Source organism: Mya arenaria, chromosome 3 (assembly GCF_026914265.1).
Source record: "Mya arenaria isolate MELC-2E11 chromosome 3, ASM2691426v1".
Classification (NCBI taxonomy): domain Eukaryota; kingdom Metazoa; phylum Mollusca; class Bivalvia; order Myida; family Myidae; genus Mya; species Mya arenaria.
Window position 1 is genome coordinate 18,876,358 of NC_069124.1, and position 16,755 is coordinate 18,893,112.

The 16,755-nt window shown below is 37.0% G+C and overlaps 1 protein-coding gene across 5 annotated transcripts in view; it reads right to left on the bottom strand.

Annotated features, from left to right (window-relative positions):
• Positions 1-16,755, bottom strand: part of LOC128227351 (H(+)/Cl(-) exchange transporter 4-like) — a 53,445-nt gene that overhangs the window by 20,091 nt on the left and 16,599 nt on the right. For all 5 annotated transcript variants that reach the window (XM_052937789.1, XM_052937787.1, XM_052937790.1 and 2 more), the window contains 4 exons: positions 9,166-9,381; positions 8,401-8,546; positions 3,580-3,738; positions 480-686 (listed from right to left, as the gene is read on the bottom strand). In XM_052937789.1, the coding sequence (XP_052793749.1) occupies positions 480-686; positions 3,580-3,738; positions 8,401-8,546; positions 9,166-9,381 (728 nt within the window). The remainder of the gene's footprint in view (positions 1-479; positions 687-3,579; positions 3,739-8,400; positions 8,547-9,165; positions 9,382-16,755) is intronic.

A 16,755-nucleotide genomic window follows, 5' to 3' on the forward strand; every position in this document is an offset into this window, starting at 1 on the left:
CGCACTAAGTCCTTATATTTCAAAGAAATAACATTTGTAGACAATTTCTAACTAATTAAACTTAATTTGTTGCTGTAATATGATAACATTAAAAAAAATCCCTTCCATTCGAAGTAATTTTCTACTGAGAGACTTGAATGTGAATAGATTCAATGGTTTTCGAATTATGTGGCAAAGTTTATTAACAGCATCGCTGATGACATTTAGAAAGGCTATAATAATACATCAACTTTTTAAAAAACAAAACAAAAAACAACACGGTCAAATATTAAGGTCTTTGAACTTAAACAGCGAAAACCCTTTGACCATATATTTTTCTTTTATGTCTTGGAAAAAGAAGAGCTTGGTACAAAATTCAAGCAACTATGGCAACTTTAATTTTCTTTCGCGAATGCCCAATGGTAATTTTAAATCAGAATCACATATAAGTTTCAAGAACATTAATATCTAAGTTTAACTGCAATACAAGTTTGGTATACCTCTCTCTTCTTTGCCTCATTGCTGCCGTATTTCGGAAAAAGGTACGAGAATATATTTCCCCAGCAGCATGCGACGTGTACGTACGGCCCCTCCTTGCCGAGGCTGAGTCCCGATGCCACAGATAACATCATACCGATGGACTTGGTGAGTAGCGTCCACTTGCCCAGGTACCCACGAATGATGAAGCCGCTCAGGATGGTTTTAATCTGTAAGCACAATGTTTTAATTTATTTTAGCTAAATTGTGAAGTCACTGCTATGAGCTGATATGAATGACACATGGGTTCATTTCTGGGTAGATACTGAGTTTTACTCCTTTTTTTAAGAGCAAAGAAATTGTATCCCTTGTGAGGTTTGAACACACAGCCTCTTGGGTAAGAGGCAGACACCATTAGCTCAATGTTCAGGGGATAAAACTGAGCCAATATTCTAATCCTTAACATTTATACCATACGAGTATAAGGGATTCAAGTTTAATGCAGATTAAGGGCTAAGAATCCTGATCTCTACCATCCCTGAAACTCTCACTCAGGTATTGTGCGGTTTATTGTTCATTTTTTTTTACCAATGAAGTATGAACCTACATGTACAATTTGTGTGCTGGAACAAATTTGTTGAGCAACTGTTAAGCTGACTGTTCAGAACTACGTTAAATTTAACAATGTTGTTAACGTCATCATAGTTAACTTTGAAATCTTTACTGATCTAGAAGTTTACTACACTTGAGATCTGATGTATTACTAACTAGATTTGAGACAAATATTTTATTGAGATATAAGACAATCATGGAATAATTTAACTTTTTAAGTTAACAACGATCTCTTATCACATTGTAAAGTGTAAAAAGGTTCTAAACAATCGACCCATTGTATTCCAGTTACAAGATATTGTGGTCTAACTTTCTTGCTTAATCACGAAATCTTTGCTCAGCTGAATAGTTTTTCTTGTGTTTTATTCTCTCAGATAATTACGTAATTACCTTGTCATGCCAGGAATGTAATTGCGTTCATATATTGCATTCAATATTTATTCAGATTCAGGAACCCATCTGATTTCTATTTGAAGGACAAAACATAGAAGGCATTCGTTCCTGTAGAGAGTTTTAATTTTGTGAGGGAAAAGTTTGCTATTTTCCTTTTTGGTCCAAAGGCGAGGTTTTAAATTTGCAATGCCATAATGAAATTATTTGCAAGCATAGGTAAATTTCATTTTCATTGACTTATAATTCTAAACCTGGCCCCATTTTCTGGAAAATGTATTATAAGCTTAAATGTATTATATCAGTTAAGTGAAATTGTTTACTTTAAGCTGCACTCTCACAGATTGACAGTTTTGACATTTGTTATAGATTTTGTCTTAGTATCAGCTGATTTTGACACTAAAGCCTTCAATTCAGTCATATAAAATAACACACAAGAAAACAGATCTCAATTGTTTAGGAATCTGCCGAAAACTCTTTTTTCTTAAAGCATTAGTAATGCTTTTAGCTATAAAACATCCTTTTTAAAAAGTAAATATGAAAAACTGCGATCTGAGTTTTCATCAGCAGTCTTATATCACTGATTTTCAGTCATTTACGAAAAAATTGGCTCATTCCAAGACAAAGATAAAAAGTTATGAAAACAGTCAACCTGTGAAAGTGCAGCTTTAAACATGATTTTACCAAAAAATAATTGTTTATCATGGTATGATAAAAACAATTTCAAGTGATGAATGCAAAAAGGATCTAAGAGACGTTAAATAAAGAAGAAGATAGAACCTTTTCGCTTTCACCCCTCAAATTTTCCTTCATACATCTCAGAACTCTTCAAAATGAGAATATAACACAAATTATACCAAAACAGAAATAATGAACCCATTATGAAAAGATTTTTTTCTAGAATTTGGAACCCGATCAATCTGCAAAATATTTCAAAAGATAATAAAAGCTTGCGGAAAGAAAACCAGGATTCCAGGATAAATCACAGACATCATGCAAGTTTACAGTACAAGGTCTGAAACATGATAACGCAAAATAAAACAGATCAAACACATTTATTACAAAACATGGACTGCGCACTACAAAATTCTGCATTAACAGATTAAAAAATGAGACAAGAAACGAATGTAACGGAAATTCTACCAGGAAAAACCACAAATCAATCCATCAAACATACAAACTACAATATGCGGAGAGAAACAAGCAAATATTTGCATGGAGACATCAAGAAAAATGTTACAACAGATAACAAGGCTATATAATGGCTTAAATGTATAATTAACCATGTCTGAAAGGGGACTGAACCACAGTAATGCCATTGAATCAGATGCAGAGCATATGCTCTTGCTGTTCAGAATTGATTTATGTAAATGACTCCAGGAGAAATTGTGGACAGTTCAAAGAAAGCCAATTTTTTGAATGCATAAAAACAATCATGTTAAGCAATTAGATTAAGAATCAATGAATAATTATGAGATATGTGTTTGACTTGATGTAACTTGCATAAAGTGTGGGCGGTTGGGGAAAAATCAACAGAACTTCCTCGTTGACATAAATGATAAAGGGACACACTCATTGAATTTATGTTGACAACAATTTTTTAAGTATTGTATGCAATATTTGAACCCACATACTTAAATTGAGTTATTTTACTTATGTTTCCTGAACAAACACCAAGCAGCCAGGCGCGTAGCGGACTGTATGCAAATATGCAGTTTTTGTCATACCAAAATCCTTGAATTTGAAATACCAAAGGCATCGATCTGCGTAATCCCAAACTGGCCCTAGCTATGCGCCTGAAAGCTACTGGATGAGATGCCAAAGGTTCGGCCTTTTTCTCGGTCAGTCACTAGTGCAACTTTACAACTACTACAGCGAGACCAGAGTTATTGGCCTTGCTATACATGTGTGTACATTCCTGACAAAAAGTTTACCAGGCCTCATGTAAATATCATACAAGCCGTTTGAGTGACAGTCAAGGTAAATGTTCAATTGCAAGATGTTGCCAATGATGACACCAAGTGTAACAAATACCATGTCCCTTTTAATTTGATGAACTAAAATTTGTATATTACAATCAAAGCTTTATCAAATATTCTTTAGGACAGTTTACAAACCCACCTCAGGGATACCTGATCCACAGGCATATGGTGCGAACACACGGACAAACATGGCAGCCATCAGCGCAAACATACAGCCCCACAGGATGTAAAAAATGTAGCTGGTAATGTACGACCCCCCATCAGATGAAACACCCATCATCTTGGCCCATGTGTACCACTGGAATATAGAAATATGAGTTACATTAGTAGAAATGTAAAAGCGGATAATGTACGTACCCCCCCCCCCCCCCCAATTCTGATGAAACACCCATCATCTTGGCCTATGAGTACCACTGAAAAATAGCAATATGAGTTACATTAGTAGTAATATGAGGTGGATAATGTACGACCCCCTCATCTGACAAAACACCTGTCATCTCGGCCCATGTGTACCAGTCAAATATAGATATATGAGTTACATTAGCAGTAATATGAAGCTCTATTTTTCTCTAAATTGAAGCAATAGGCCAATAACTACCTAAATATGGGACTTATACCATTTTACCTTTTTCCATCTTTATTCATTTGAAATTTAGTTTTTGTTGAGTAAAACATAAAAAGACACCCCTTTGACATTAAAAACATTTTCCATGCCTTTGTATTAACCTTCACCGGAAACCTCTTGTATTTCTTTCTTTTACGAGGCTATAATTACGGTTTTATTACTTTCTCAGTCGAGAAAAGAAGGAAATCGGAGAGAGAAGAGAATATAAAATGCAACAAAAACAAGGAATACAGTTATAAATGTTTAAATTTTTGTTTCTATGGTTGTTTAAATAAAGAAAAAAGAAAGGAAGAAGAAAATATGCCTAATCAACTAATTTCTTTTCAAAAATCCAGATGAAAACAAAAAAAAAACAAGAGATGTTTGTCAAACATTATGCCCCCCCTGAGCGCCATGTTGTCAGGATTATATGGACAATTGAATGAAATATGCATGGACCGAAATGACAGCTGATTTGTCGCTAACATTGTATGCCGTTGAGGCAGTTTTAAGATTATGACCATTCAAAGTTTGAGGATAGTGTGTTATGACCATGACCTTTGACCTCAAAATCCATAGTAGTCATCAGCTGGTCACCAAAAATCTAAATGTTAAGTTTGAGGGCCATGGGTGCAGGCATTGACAAGTAATCACACAGACAAGCATTTTTCGTTCAAGGTCACTGTAACCTTGACTTTTGATCCAATGACCCCTTAAATCATAAGGGGTCATCTACAGGTCAGACACAACTCCGACTCAAGTTTGAGGGCCATGGGTGCAGGCATTGTCCAATTATCACTTGAAACATTTTCGCATTCAAGGTCACTGTGAACCTGTCCTTTGACCCAATGACTCCTAAAATCAATAAGGGTCATCTCCTGGTCAGGCCCAACTTACATGTCAAGTTTGATGATTATAGATTCAGGCATTGTTGAGATATTACTTGGAGAAGATTTATTAACTTTTTTGGGTTAAAGGTTACTGTGACCTTGAACTTTGCCCTAATGACACCCTAAGTCAATAGGGGTCATCTACTGTTCAGGCCCCACCTTCTTGTCAAGTTTGATGACCATTGGTGCAGGCATTGTCGAGTTTGCTTTCAAGGTCACTGTGACCTTGACCTCTGACCCCTTAAATCAATAGGGGTCATCTACTGGTCAGGCCCAACCTTCAAGTCAAGTTTGAGGGCCATGGGCGCAGGCATTGTTGAGTTATCACTCGGGCAACCTTTTATCGTTCAAAGTCACTGTTACCTTGACCTTTGGCCCAATGACCCCTAAAATCAATAGGGGCCATCTACTGGTCAGGCCCAACCTCCAAGTCAAGTTTGATGGCCGTGGGTGCAGGTATTGTCGAGTTATCACTCAGACAACCTTTTACCTTTCAAGGTCACTGTGACCTTGACCTTTGGCCCGATGACCCCCAAAAACAATAGGGGTCATCTACTGGTCAGGCCCAACCTCCAAGTCAAGTTTGAGGGCCATGGGTGTAGGCATTGTCGAGTTATCACATGGACAACCTTTTACCATTCAAGGTCACTGTGACCTTGACCTTTGGCCCGATGACCCCCAAAAACAATAGGGTTCATCTACTGGTCAGGCCCAACCTCCAAGTCAATTATGAGGGCCATGGGTGCAGGCATTGTTGAGTTATCACTCAGACAACCTTTTACCATTCAATGTCACTATGACCTTGATCTTTGACCTGATGAGCCCCAAAAACAATAGGGGTCAGCTACTGGTCAGGCCCAACCCCCAAGTCAAGAATGAGGGCCAAGGGTGCAGGCATTGTCGAGTTATCACTCGGACATCCTTTTACCATTCAAGGTCACTGTGACCTTGACCTTTGGCCCCATGACCCCCAAAACAATAGGGGTCATCTAATGTAAAGGCCCAACTTCCATATCAAGTTTGATGACCATAGGTCTAGGCATTGTTGAGTTATCACTCGGACAAGCTTTAAAATTATTTTACCATTAAAGGTCACTGTGACCTTGACCTTTGACCTGATGAGCCCTAAAATCAATAGGGGTCATCTACTGGTCAGGCCCAACCTTCATGTCAAGTCTGATGACCATACGTCCAGGAATTGTTGAGTTATCACTCGGACAAGCTTTGGTCTACCGACGGACCGACCGACCGACATACCGACATGCCTGTGCAAAGCAATATACCCCTCTTCTTCGAAGGGGGGCATAATTATTCTCTTACCATAACATTATTTCCGGCTAAAAGTTTTCCTTGCTAGTAGCTTTTATCATATATTATTTTCTCCCATAATAAAAATAACACTTTCACAAGCAAGTATAGCATATCAATATTCTTTCACACCAAGAACTAAGCCAACTTTATGTTGTTATACAAAAGGACGGCAAGGTCAGAACCACTTAACCCACCTGAGGACCCTAATTGTCATATCTGTAAAAGTCAAAGATTTATTTTATTCAAGGTTTTCCTGAATAATTGTCAATTTAAACTAAGAAACTTCTTGAAGATGACATAAATTCCTCTGAGGCATTCTTTAAACCAATCTGGAAAAAAAAATCATGACACCAAGACACAAACAGAAAATTTAGATAATGAGAGAGGAATCTGGAAGAAGTTTGTTTTCTTCCCATCTACCAAAAAATGTCACTCCATACTGTTCCCTACTGGCCTTTGCGAATGCCTCTCCTTCAAGAATGGCGTCACTGGCCAACAAGCGGTACCACACCTTGCCAAATAAGAATGTGTTTCAACATAAATAATATTATACTCACCCATCAACCCACCAAAATATATTCCTGCCCCATCTCTCCAAAATATTTCTACCTACTGAGCCTGCCTCCCCTCAAGATTTGTATAATTTGCCAACCAGCAGCACTGGTCTTTATCCTACCAGAATGTGTCTCAAAATTTACTCACCTACTCACCCACCAAGATATTTCTCCTTATAGACCTGTTGGCATGATTATTCATCAAGATTTGTACCATTGCCACAAGAGCACTGCTCCTTGCCCAACCAGAATGCATCTTAAAATGTTCTCACCCACCAAGATATTTCTCCTTACAGACCTGTCAGAATGACTCTTCATTAAGATTTGAATCATTGGCCAACCATCAGCACTGCTCCTTGCCAAACCAGCAGCACTGCTCCTTGCCAAACCAGCAGCACTGCTCCTTGCCCAACTAGAATGCATCTAAAAATGTACTCACCCACTCGTCCACCAAAACATTTTTCTGTACAGACTTGTCAGAAAAACTCTCCCTAAAGATTTGAATCATGGCCAAGCAGCAGCACTGCTTCTTACCCACTTAGAATGTGTCTTGAAATTAACTCACCCACCAAGATGTTTCTCCTTACAATCCTGTCAGAATGACTCTTCCTGAAGATTTGTATCATTGACCAACCAGCAGTACTGCACCTTGTTCAACCAGAACAACTCTTCATATAATAAATAGATACCCCCGCCCCACCAAACACCTACCCATCAAAGTATCTCTACCTTCTTCCCCAAACCCAACCAACCAACCTGTGAGCATGACGCTTCCTCAATATTTGTGTCATTTGCCGACCAGCAGCACTGCTCTTTGTGTTTCAACATAAATAATATTATACTCACCCATCAACCCACCAAAATATATTCCTGCCCCATCTCTCCAAAATATTTCTACCTACTGAGCCTGCCTCTCCCTCAAGATTTGTATAATTTGCCAACCAGCAGCACTAGTCTTTATCCTACCAGAATGTGTCTCAAAATTTACTCACCTACTCACCCACCAAGATATTTCTCCTTATAGACCTGTTGGCATGATTATTCATCAAGATTTGTACCATTGCCACAAGCAGCACTGCTCCTTGCCCAACCAGAATGCATCTTAAAATTTACTCACCCACCAAGATATTTCTCCTTACAGACCTGTCAAAATGACTCTTCATTAAGATTTGAATCATTGGCCAACCATCAGCACTGCTCCTTGCCAAACCAGCAGCACTGCTCCTTGCCAAACCAGCAGCACTGCTCCTTGCCCAACTAGAATGCATCTAAAAATGTCCTCACCCACTCGTCCACCAAAACATTTTTCTGTACAGACTTGTCAGAAAAACTCTCCCTAAAGATTTGAATCATGGCCAAGCAGCAGCACTGCTTCTTACCCACTTAGAATGCGTCTTGAAATTAACTCACCCACCAAGATGTTTCACCTTACAATCCTGTCAGAATGACTCTTCCTGAAGATTTGTATCATTGACCAACCAGCAGTACTGCACCTTGTTCAACCAGAACAACTCTTCATATAATAAATAGATACCCCCGCCCCACCAAACACCTACCCATCAAAGTATCTCTACCTTCTTCCCCAACCCCAACCAACCAACCTGTGAGCATGACGCTTCCTCAATATTTGTGTCATTTGCCGACCAGCAGCACTGCTCTTTGTTCAACCAGAACGCGTCCCGACATATACCCTCCTTGATGTCAGATAGCCAGGAGGCACCTATGTCTATTATACCAGCCAGTGAACCTGAAAGTAGAAGCAAAATGATGCATAAGGGTGTAGTTTTATTGTATGAAGGAAATTAGAACTGTATGGAAGTGCAGAGCTTTGAATCATTATGGGAAATAAACATTGGATTATTTGGATCAAATTGTTGAGTCCAATGTATAATATGTTAATATGATAATGCTTTTTTACACAGAACTTAAATGTCATATTCTGATACTTCTTTGATGAAACCTTTTTCAATTTCTTTTTGTAGCATCTTGGATTAATCCTCTTTTTATTCGGAAAATTGACCTTATTGTACTTTTAATCATTGCTTTTTGCCCTGCTTCATACATATGGTGGCTCGCTCAAGGTGAGTTTAAAGTGAATATAATTATTATATTCACTTTAAACATACCTTGAGCGAGCCCGATGTTTGAAACCGGAGCTGGTGTTGTGTGCTTCCTCTAGATTATACCTTCCTGTACAGTTATTGGGTACATACCTGTAGCCAACTCCACCAGCAGATGTACATACAGCCTGATATGGCATTGTGTCCTACTTTCCTGTTAACCCCCCCCCCCCCCCCTTACAAGAACATTTATTGCCACTTACCCCCTAGGCTATGCCAACTTATACTCATCTCATCGGAACATACCTGTTGCCAGGCCCACAAGCAGAACGCACATCCAGCCCGACCAGGCATCATGTGCTCCCTTCACACTTTCTATAAAGCCATCTTGTTTCTTCTTTATCACCTGACGATGTCGTGTGCGGTCACGTGCGACGTCACGTAGCCAATCAATCGTGTGGAAATCCTCGTATTGACCAATACCGGGTGGCAGGTCTTCAAGCGTGTCCATAATATTGGACCCTGAAAAAGATATGTTTATGACACTAGTAAATAATGTTGAACATATGCAGGTAATTTGGACAATGCAACTTTGATGAATGTAGTCATTCGACTGTTCAATTGAGCAATAAGACATTATATTTTTGTCAAAAAATAAAAGCACATAGTTGTATAAACCAAGAGATTACTTTTAACACCCTCCAACACGCAACCAATCCATTTGCTTAATGTAAATAATTTGCTCGTTTTCATAGTTGCACAGTTATGACGCCTCTAAAAATACATGGTAACAAGAGCTCCTCTGCATGTCCAAATAGACACGTTGGACATGCCATTTTCAAACCCCTACGGGCTGAAATAACTACCTAAAACCCATTGTTATCTAAGTTGTGTGTAACCCGCGTGGAAACACTTTGGTGAAGGTGCTATTTAATGACACCAGCAGATGAGCAGTCAACAAAATGGTGATGTATGTGATATTTTGCAGAAAAATTAGCCTATTCTTTAAGATTTTTAATCAGAACGTATGAAATGTTCAGGTTCCGAAATCAGGGAAAAATCCTCGAAGGAGACCCAACAAGTGCGTCTATAAATGGCCTTTTGAGACTTAAAGGAAATATACGTATTGATTTTGTTAAGTCCATTGTTTGAAATTAACATCAAATATCATAAACCAAAATATTAATTGTAGAAAGTGCATTTGATTCAATAAGCCATTTTAATGTAAGAATGTCAACATTTAAGTACAAAGTTGTCAACAACAAGCTACTGCCCAGACAATGAAATCTATGTACCAGAAAAACTATAAGTACCGGTAGGTTATTTTTGGAAGAAATCAATTCAAGAAATTGGACTTTACATAACTATTAAGTGCTGCCAGAAAAGTACCAGCTGGCATCTATTCTGATCAATTCAGATAAATTTAGTCTCCAATCACAATCCTCTAGGAGATATACTTATTATGACAAGGAAAGTATTGAATGTGATCTTTAAGAAGCTCCCTTCAGTTTTGGTCTTGAACACTTCTGTGTAATGTTAGCCAAAACAGGCTTGTGAAATGTTAGCCTTAAAATGCTTGTGTAATGTAAGCATTAACATGTTTGTATAATGTTAGCCTTAACATGCTTGTGAAATGTTAGCCTTAACATGGTTGTGAAATGTTAGCTTAACACACTTGTGAAATGCTAGCCTTAAAGATGTTTGTAAAATGTTAGCCTTAAAACACTTGAGAAATGTTAGCTTTAAAATATATGTAAAATGTTAGCCTTTACACTCTCATGAAATGATAGCCTTCACCAACCCTTTATTGAAATGCTGGACCTGAAACTCTTGTGAAAAGTTAGCCTTTTTTTTACATAACACTTTATTGAAATGCTAGCCTTAACTCTCTTGTGAAATGTTAGCCTTAAATGTTGACCTTTACACTCTTTTGAAATGTAAGAATTTCAAGGTAGGGACTAGATCTTTTCTTTATTCCCAAGAATTCTGCAAATCACAAAGGTTGAAATATTTACTGAATTATTACAAGAAAACCACAACTGAATTATTCACAAGAAATTCATTGTCCCCAAAACTAGAAGCTTAAATTAAATAAATTAAATCTTTGCTTTGAAACCATTTACAACAGAATAATTGTTTTCCCAAAGCATTTTTTTTCCTAAACATATCTAATTATGGCAAATTGCTCCAAACCGTTATTACCACCAACAATCGAAGAAGCATCACAGCCTTACCAAAATTTCAAAGATTATTTTATTTTCCCCACACAGTTTCAGTTAAGAGGACTTTGACTTTGGTTCACTTATACAACCTTACACAATCACTAATACGACCTCACTATTATATGACCATACACAAATCACTAATACGACCTCACACAATCACTAAAACGACCTCACTATTATATGACCATACACAAATCACTAATACGACCTCACCCAATCACTAAAACGACCTCACTATTGTATGACCATACACAAATCACTAATACGACCTCACACAATCACTAATACGACCTCACACAATCACTAAAACGACCTCACTATTATATGACCATACACAAATCACTAATACGACCTCACCCAATCACTAAAACGACCTCACTATTGTATGACCGTACACAAATCACTAATACGACCTCACACAATCACTAATACGACCTCACCCAATCACTTAAATGACCTCACTATTATGACCATACACAAATCACTAATACGACCTCACCCAATCACTAAAACGACCTCACTATTGTATGACCGTACACAAATCACTAATACGACCTTACACAATCACTTATACGACCTCACTATTGTATGACTGTACACAAATCACTAATACGACCTTACACAATCACCAGTACGACCTCACTATTGTATCACCATACACAAATCACTAATACGACCTTACACAATCACTTATACGACCTCACTATTGTATGACTGTACACAAATCACTAATACGACCTTACACAATCACCAGTACGACCTCACTATTGTATCACCATACACAAATCACTAATACGACCTTACACAATCACTTATATGACCTCACCATTGTATCACCATACACAATTCATTAATACGACCTTACACAATCACTTATACGACCTCACTATTATATGACCATACACAAATCACTAATACGACCTTACACAATCACCAGTACGACCTCACTATTGTATCACCATACACAAATCACTAATACGACCTTACACAATCACTTATACGACCTCACTATTGTATAAAAATCCTGTGTACAAATAGTCAAACTTATACCTGATAAATAACCAGTCGAGTATCGGTTGACATAATCACCAGAAAGAAAAAAAAGGGAGGCAATTCTCACATAATTCAATATCATTTTTTGTTCAAACTATTTAGGGAGGCAACTGATATTTGTATAAGTATAATTTGATCTCTTTAGTGTGCATGTAAATAAAGTGTAGATGACAAAATCATCCAATGCCAAAGTAAAGAATCAGAGATTGTTTTTATAAAAGCAACACTCAGATCAAGCATTGTTTGTGGAATACTTCAAAAACAGCTCTATGATAATTGCATGTAAAAAGGTATGTAACCATTATAATATGGTCAATTCAAAAAAAGGTGTTTGATGATGACTCCATCCAACATACTTTGGGACCAGTTCCTCACCCCCTGTGAGAATGGGGAAATTCTCCCCAACTTTCATATTAATAGACATTGCCGAAGATGCCAAGCTTCATACAGACTTACCCCCTGTCAGAATGGGGAAATTCTCCCCAACTTTCATATTAATAGACATTACCGAAGATGCCAAGCTTCATACAGACTTCTTATCCAATACTGCTTATTATAAGAAACCAAAACAATTCTAAACTACCAGGCACACTTCATGAATCTTAATTATAAATGGCAGCCATATGAAATTGGTCCACATGAATAATAGCCGGGCGCTGCATCTGTCACCAAACTTGAATCCATCACCAGGAAATAACTGTGGCTTGACTGTCACTTGACTGGAATAAAAGTCTCAGAGAGATGCAATTTCATATAGACAAGAAGCCCTAGGCTACACCAAATCCTCTTTCAGTTTAGTTTAAGCGTCAAACCAGCGTCCGACGAGAATGTAATGGTGTGCAAACGCCAAGGCTCTACTGTTTTTTTGTTTGTTTTTTTCATTTGAACAAGGGGCATAACTCAACAATTATTAAAGCTGGAGTTGTGTGCCTTGCAACAAATGTGCTCTTTTTTTAAAATATTTAAGGGCCAAGTTCCATTTGAATATCTTTGCAATACAAAAAAGTCATGGACGACATCTCCACCAACACTTAGACTTTCGCAATACCACAACTTTTTTTTGAAATAAGATTTTTCTTAGAAAAAAAGAACAAGCTAAAAATCTCTTAGATTACACTCAAAACAAGAGCTGTTGTTATAAGACAGCGCGCTCGACTTCGCCGCTTTGACTTAGAAGTGAATACAATAACAATGTAATTTTACAAAGTTGGTCTATTTATGTCAAACCTAACTAAAATTATTCAATACATAAGGTGACTTTGATGCAGCCCTCCCACCACCCAAAAAATGACGCAAGTCATTCAAATAACTTGATTTCCCATTATGAAAATGTGGTAAAGAATATACAAATATGCCTTTCAAAAGAAATTAAAATTAAATTTAAAAAAAAAAAATAATAAAAAAAATTCAAGGGCCATATAGTATAGCCCTCCTTGTTTTCCCTTCATAAAAACTGGTTAAGAATGTAAAAATGTGCCTGTCAAAAGAACTTAAAAAAAAAAAATATATATATATATATATATATATATATTCAAGGGACATAATTTGTACTTAGGGTTAAAATGGAGTTATGTTTCTTGTTGTAAGATGGTCGTAAAAAAAATTGAATTTTATTAAGTGCATTGAATGAAAGGTAAAGAAGATTTTTATTAAAATCCCAACTTGCCCTTAACTTTTACTTGCCTAAAACTTTAACCTAAGTCAATCAGGGGCCATAACTTGTATTAAGGATATGGATTTATATGTAACCTCATTGGGTGATGGTCCTGAACAATTGTGTGAAGTATTAAGTCAATTGAATGAAGGGTATAGAAGTAATTAATAAATATCCCAACCTGCCCTAAAACTTTAACCTTCCATAGTCAATCAGGGGCCATAATTTGAATAAAAGATAATATGGAGTTATCTAACCTCACCATGTGATGGCCCTGAACAACTGTGTGAAGTATTAATTCAATTGAATGAAAGGTATTGGACTTATAAGTGAAAATCCCAACTTGCCCTAAAACTTTAACCGGATGCCGATGCGGACGCTGGGGCGAGTAGTATAGCCCACCTATTCTTCGAATAGTCAAGCTAAAAATTAATACCATTTCTTGAGAACTCAACCAACCTAAAAGTGGAAGATGTTACCCCATAAGTTAAGATTTCCAAAAGATATAATTTTAATTTCATTTTTTTTCAATAAATTTTCAATCGTCTGGGAGTAAGAAAAAGAAGTCTCTTGTTGTTTTTTTCCAACATCTGAGTTGCTGGGGACAAAAGCCAATTGGTCCTTGGACACTAAACAGAAATCCTATTAAGGATGGCCCTATCATTCAGTCGTCTCTCATTTCTTGAGAACTCTATCTCGTCACTCAGACCGATCTTGTTAAGATTGTGATAGCCGTTAGATCACGGATGTTTGTTCTATTGATTGGAGCCAGGTTTAAACAGCCACTCTAATAAGAACCTTATTATCTTAGGCATTTAGGAAGTTGGGGAGAAAATGTTTGAATGCTTCTTAGAGTTGACAAAACAACAACAAAAAAACAACAACGGTTAAACCGTCTGCTATTTCAACAACAGACCTGCGTAATAGAGATTTACTAAGATGGGAGTCTGCTGTTATAATAAATTGACCAAAACAGGGTTTTTTAAAAAGAAAAACCTTTTGCACATGAAAAAGGAAGGATGGGGATACATATGTGGTTGGCCCTAGATCTCAAAAGACCAACAGTTGAAAGCCAGGGAGGACCTGGAGCTCTTAGAGATAAATTTAATATGCCCCTCTTCACTGCGTGTTTACCACATTTACGGTAAATTTTGGACATTAAAAGAAACACAATTATAACGGTACTCATGCTTTATTTAAAAAAAAATCCTTGTTATAATGACTTCTTACAACTTGTTTCCAAAGCATATTCTTTCTCAGCATATCGACTTAAAAACAAATTGTATACAAAGAATACACCCATACAATCATGGAACATCTTAAGACCCAGCTGCTTTTAGTTCACAAACAATGTTTCTGGAATCGTGCAAGTGTTCGGAATATTGACAGGTCTCCGTATTTATCTAATTAAAGTCTAGGTGCTACAAACTACAATGGAGCAATATTGATTGAAGGTTTGTTAAAGACTTGTAGATCAATGGATCAGGAATATAATCTGTCAACTCTTACTAGCATGTCCTTAAAAGGCTTCCGTAATGAATACATTTAACGACGTCACTTTACGCTTGAAGAGCTGCAATAAAGCAGCTCATAATGATGTTTATACACAGTTATAATTATTGACGAAATAGTAATTCTCTCGTTTATAAAAGTAATTAATGATGGCATCATTCAATTAAATACTTGAGAATTAATATGACAGCATTATTTAAAACCAAAAAAATGAAAAACATTATTGGAACCTAATGGTTTACAGTATCTCAATCATATTTCAAAAAAGTTCAAAGTCAAATTAATTCACACCTCAACTTCCATTCTTTAATATGAATTCCCTTTCGGCAATTGCACATATTTTCCGCAACATCTTCGGATGAGTTCTGATAGTGAATCATCGCGTTTGAATATAAATTGAGACTTTTTTATCTAGTTATTGTTTCTGTCAGCAAGCCACAAAATCTTTAATCAACATATTGAACTAGAACTGTAAGCCATAGGCTAACGAATACCCCCCACCCCTCCATGTCTAGGTTGTTTGCCCTGGAGTTAGGCCGGACAAAGCTAATTTTGCCTACAAGGGGAGATAACTCCAGTCAGGGTCATGTGACCTGTACCAAATTCACAGAGGCGAAAGTTTACAACATGGCCATTAATTTCTGAAAGTTTGATAAAGATTTGTTGAATAATAACAAAGATGAATCCCGGACAGGGCTTATTTCGCCTACTTTAACACATCAAGGGGAGATAACTCCAGTCAGGGTCATGTGACCTGTACCAAATTCACAGAGGCGAAAGTTTACAACATGGCCATTAATTTCTGAAAGTTTGATAAAGATTTGTTGAATAATAACAAAGATGAATCCCGGACAGGGCTTATTTTGCCTACTTTAACACATCAAGGGGAGATAACTCTGGTCAGGGTCATGTGACCCGTACCAATTTCACAGAGGCGCAAGTTTACATCATGGCCATTAATATCTGAAAGTTTGAAAAAGATTTGTTCAATAACGACAAAGATGAATCCCGGACAAAAAAAAAACGGACGGACAGACGGACAGACAGACGGACAACCCGATTCCAGTATACCCCCCCCAAACTTTGTTTTGGGGGGTATAAAAATATTAATTTATGATTTGTTAAATGTATTGTCATTAGCATTTCAATTAACATTAAAAAGTGTTTTGAAGAGATTAAAAAAAATCCCACATTACAATATCCTAGATACATCATATCATTATCTGTTTCTGGTAACACTTGGGGCATTTAAGAATTCTGGAAAGAAATAATGAACTATTGGTGTAATATAAGTAATGAATTGTGTGACTGAAATCATTATCAGGATGAACGCAGTTGGGCTGGTTAATTTAAAGTATGTGTAGAGTCCTTCATACCCCAATAATGACATCAATCACGCAATTCATTCCTTAAATTAACTATTTTCTGTTTGGGCTAGTATTAAACCTATAT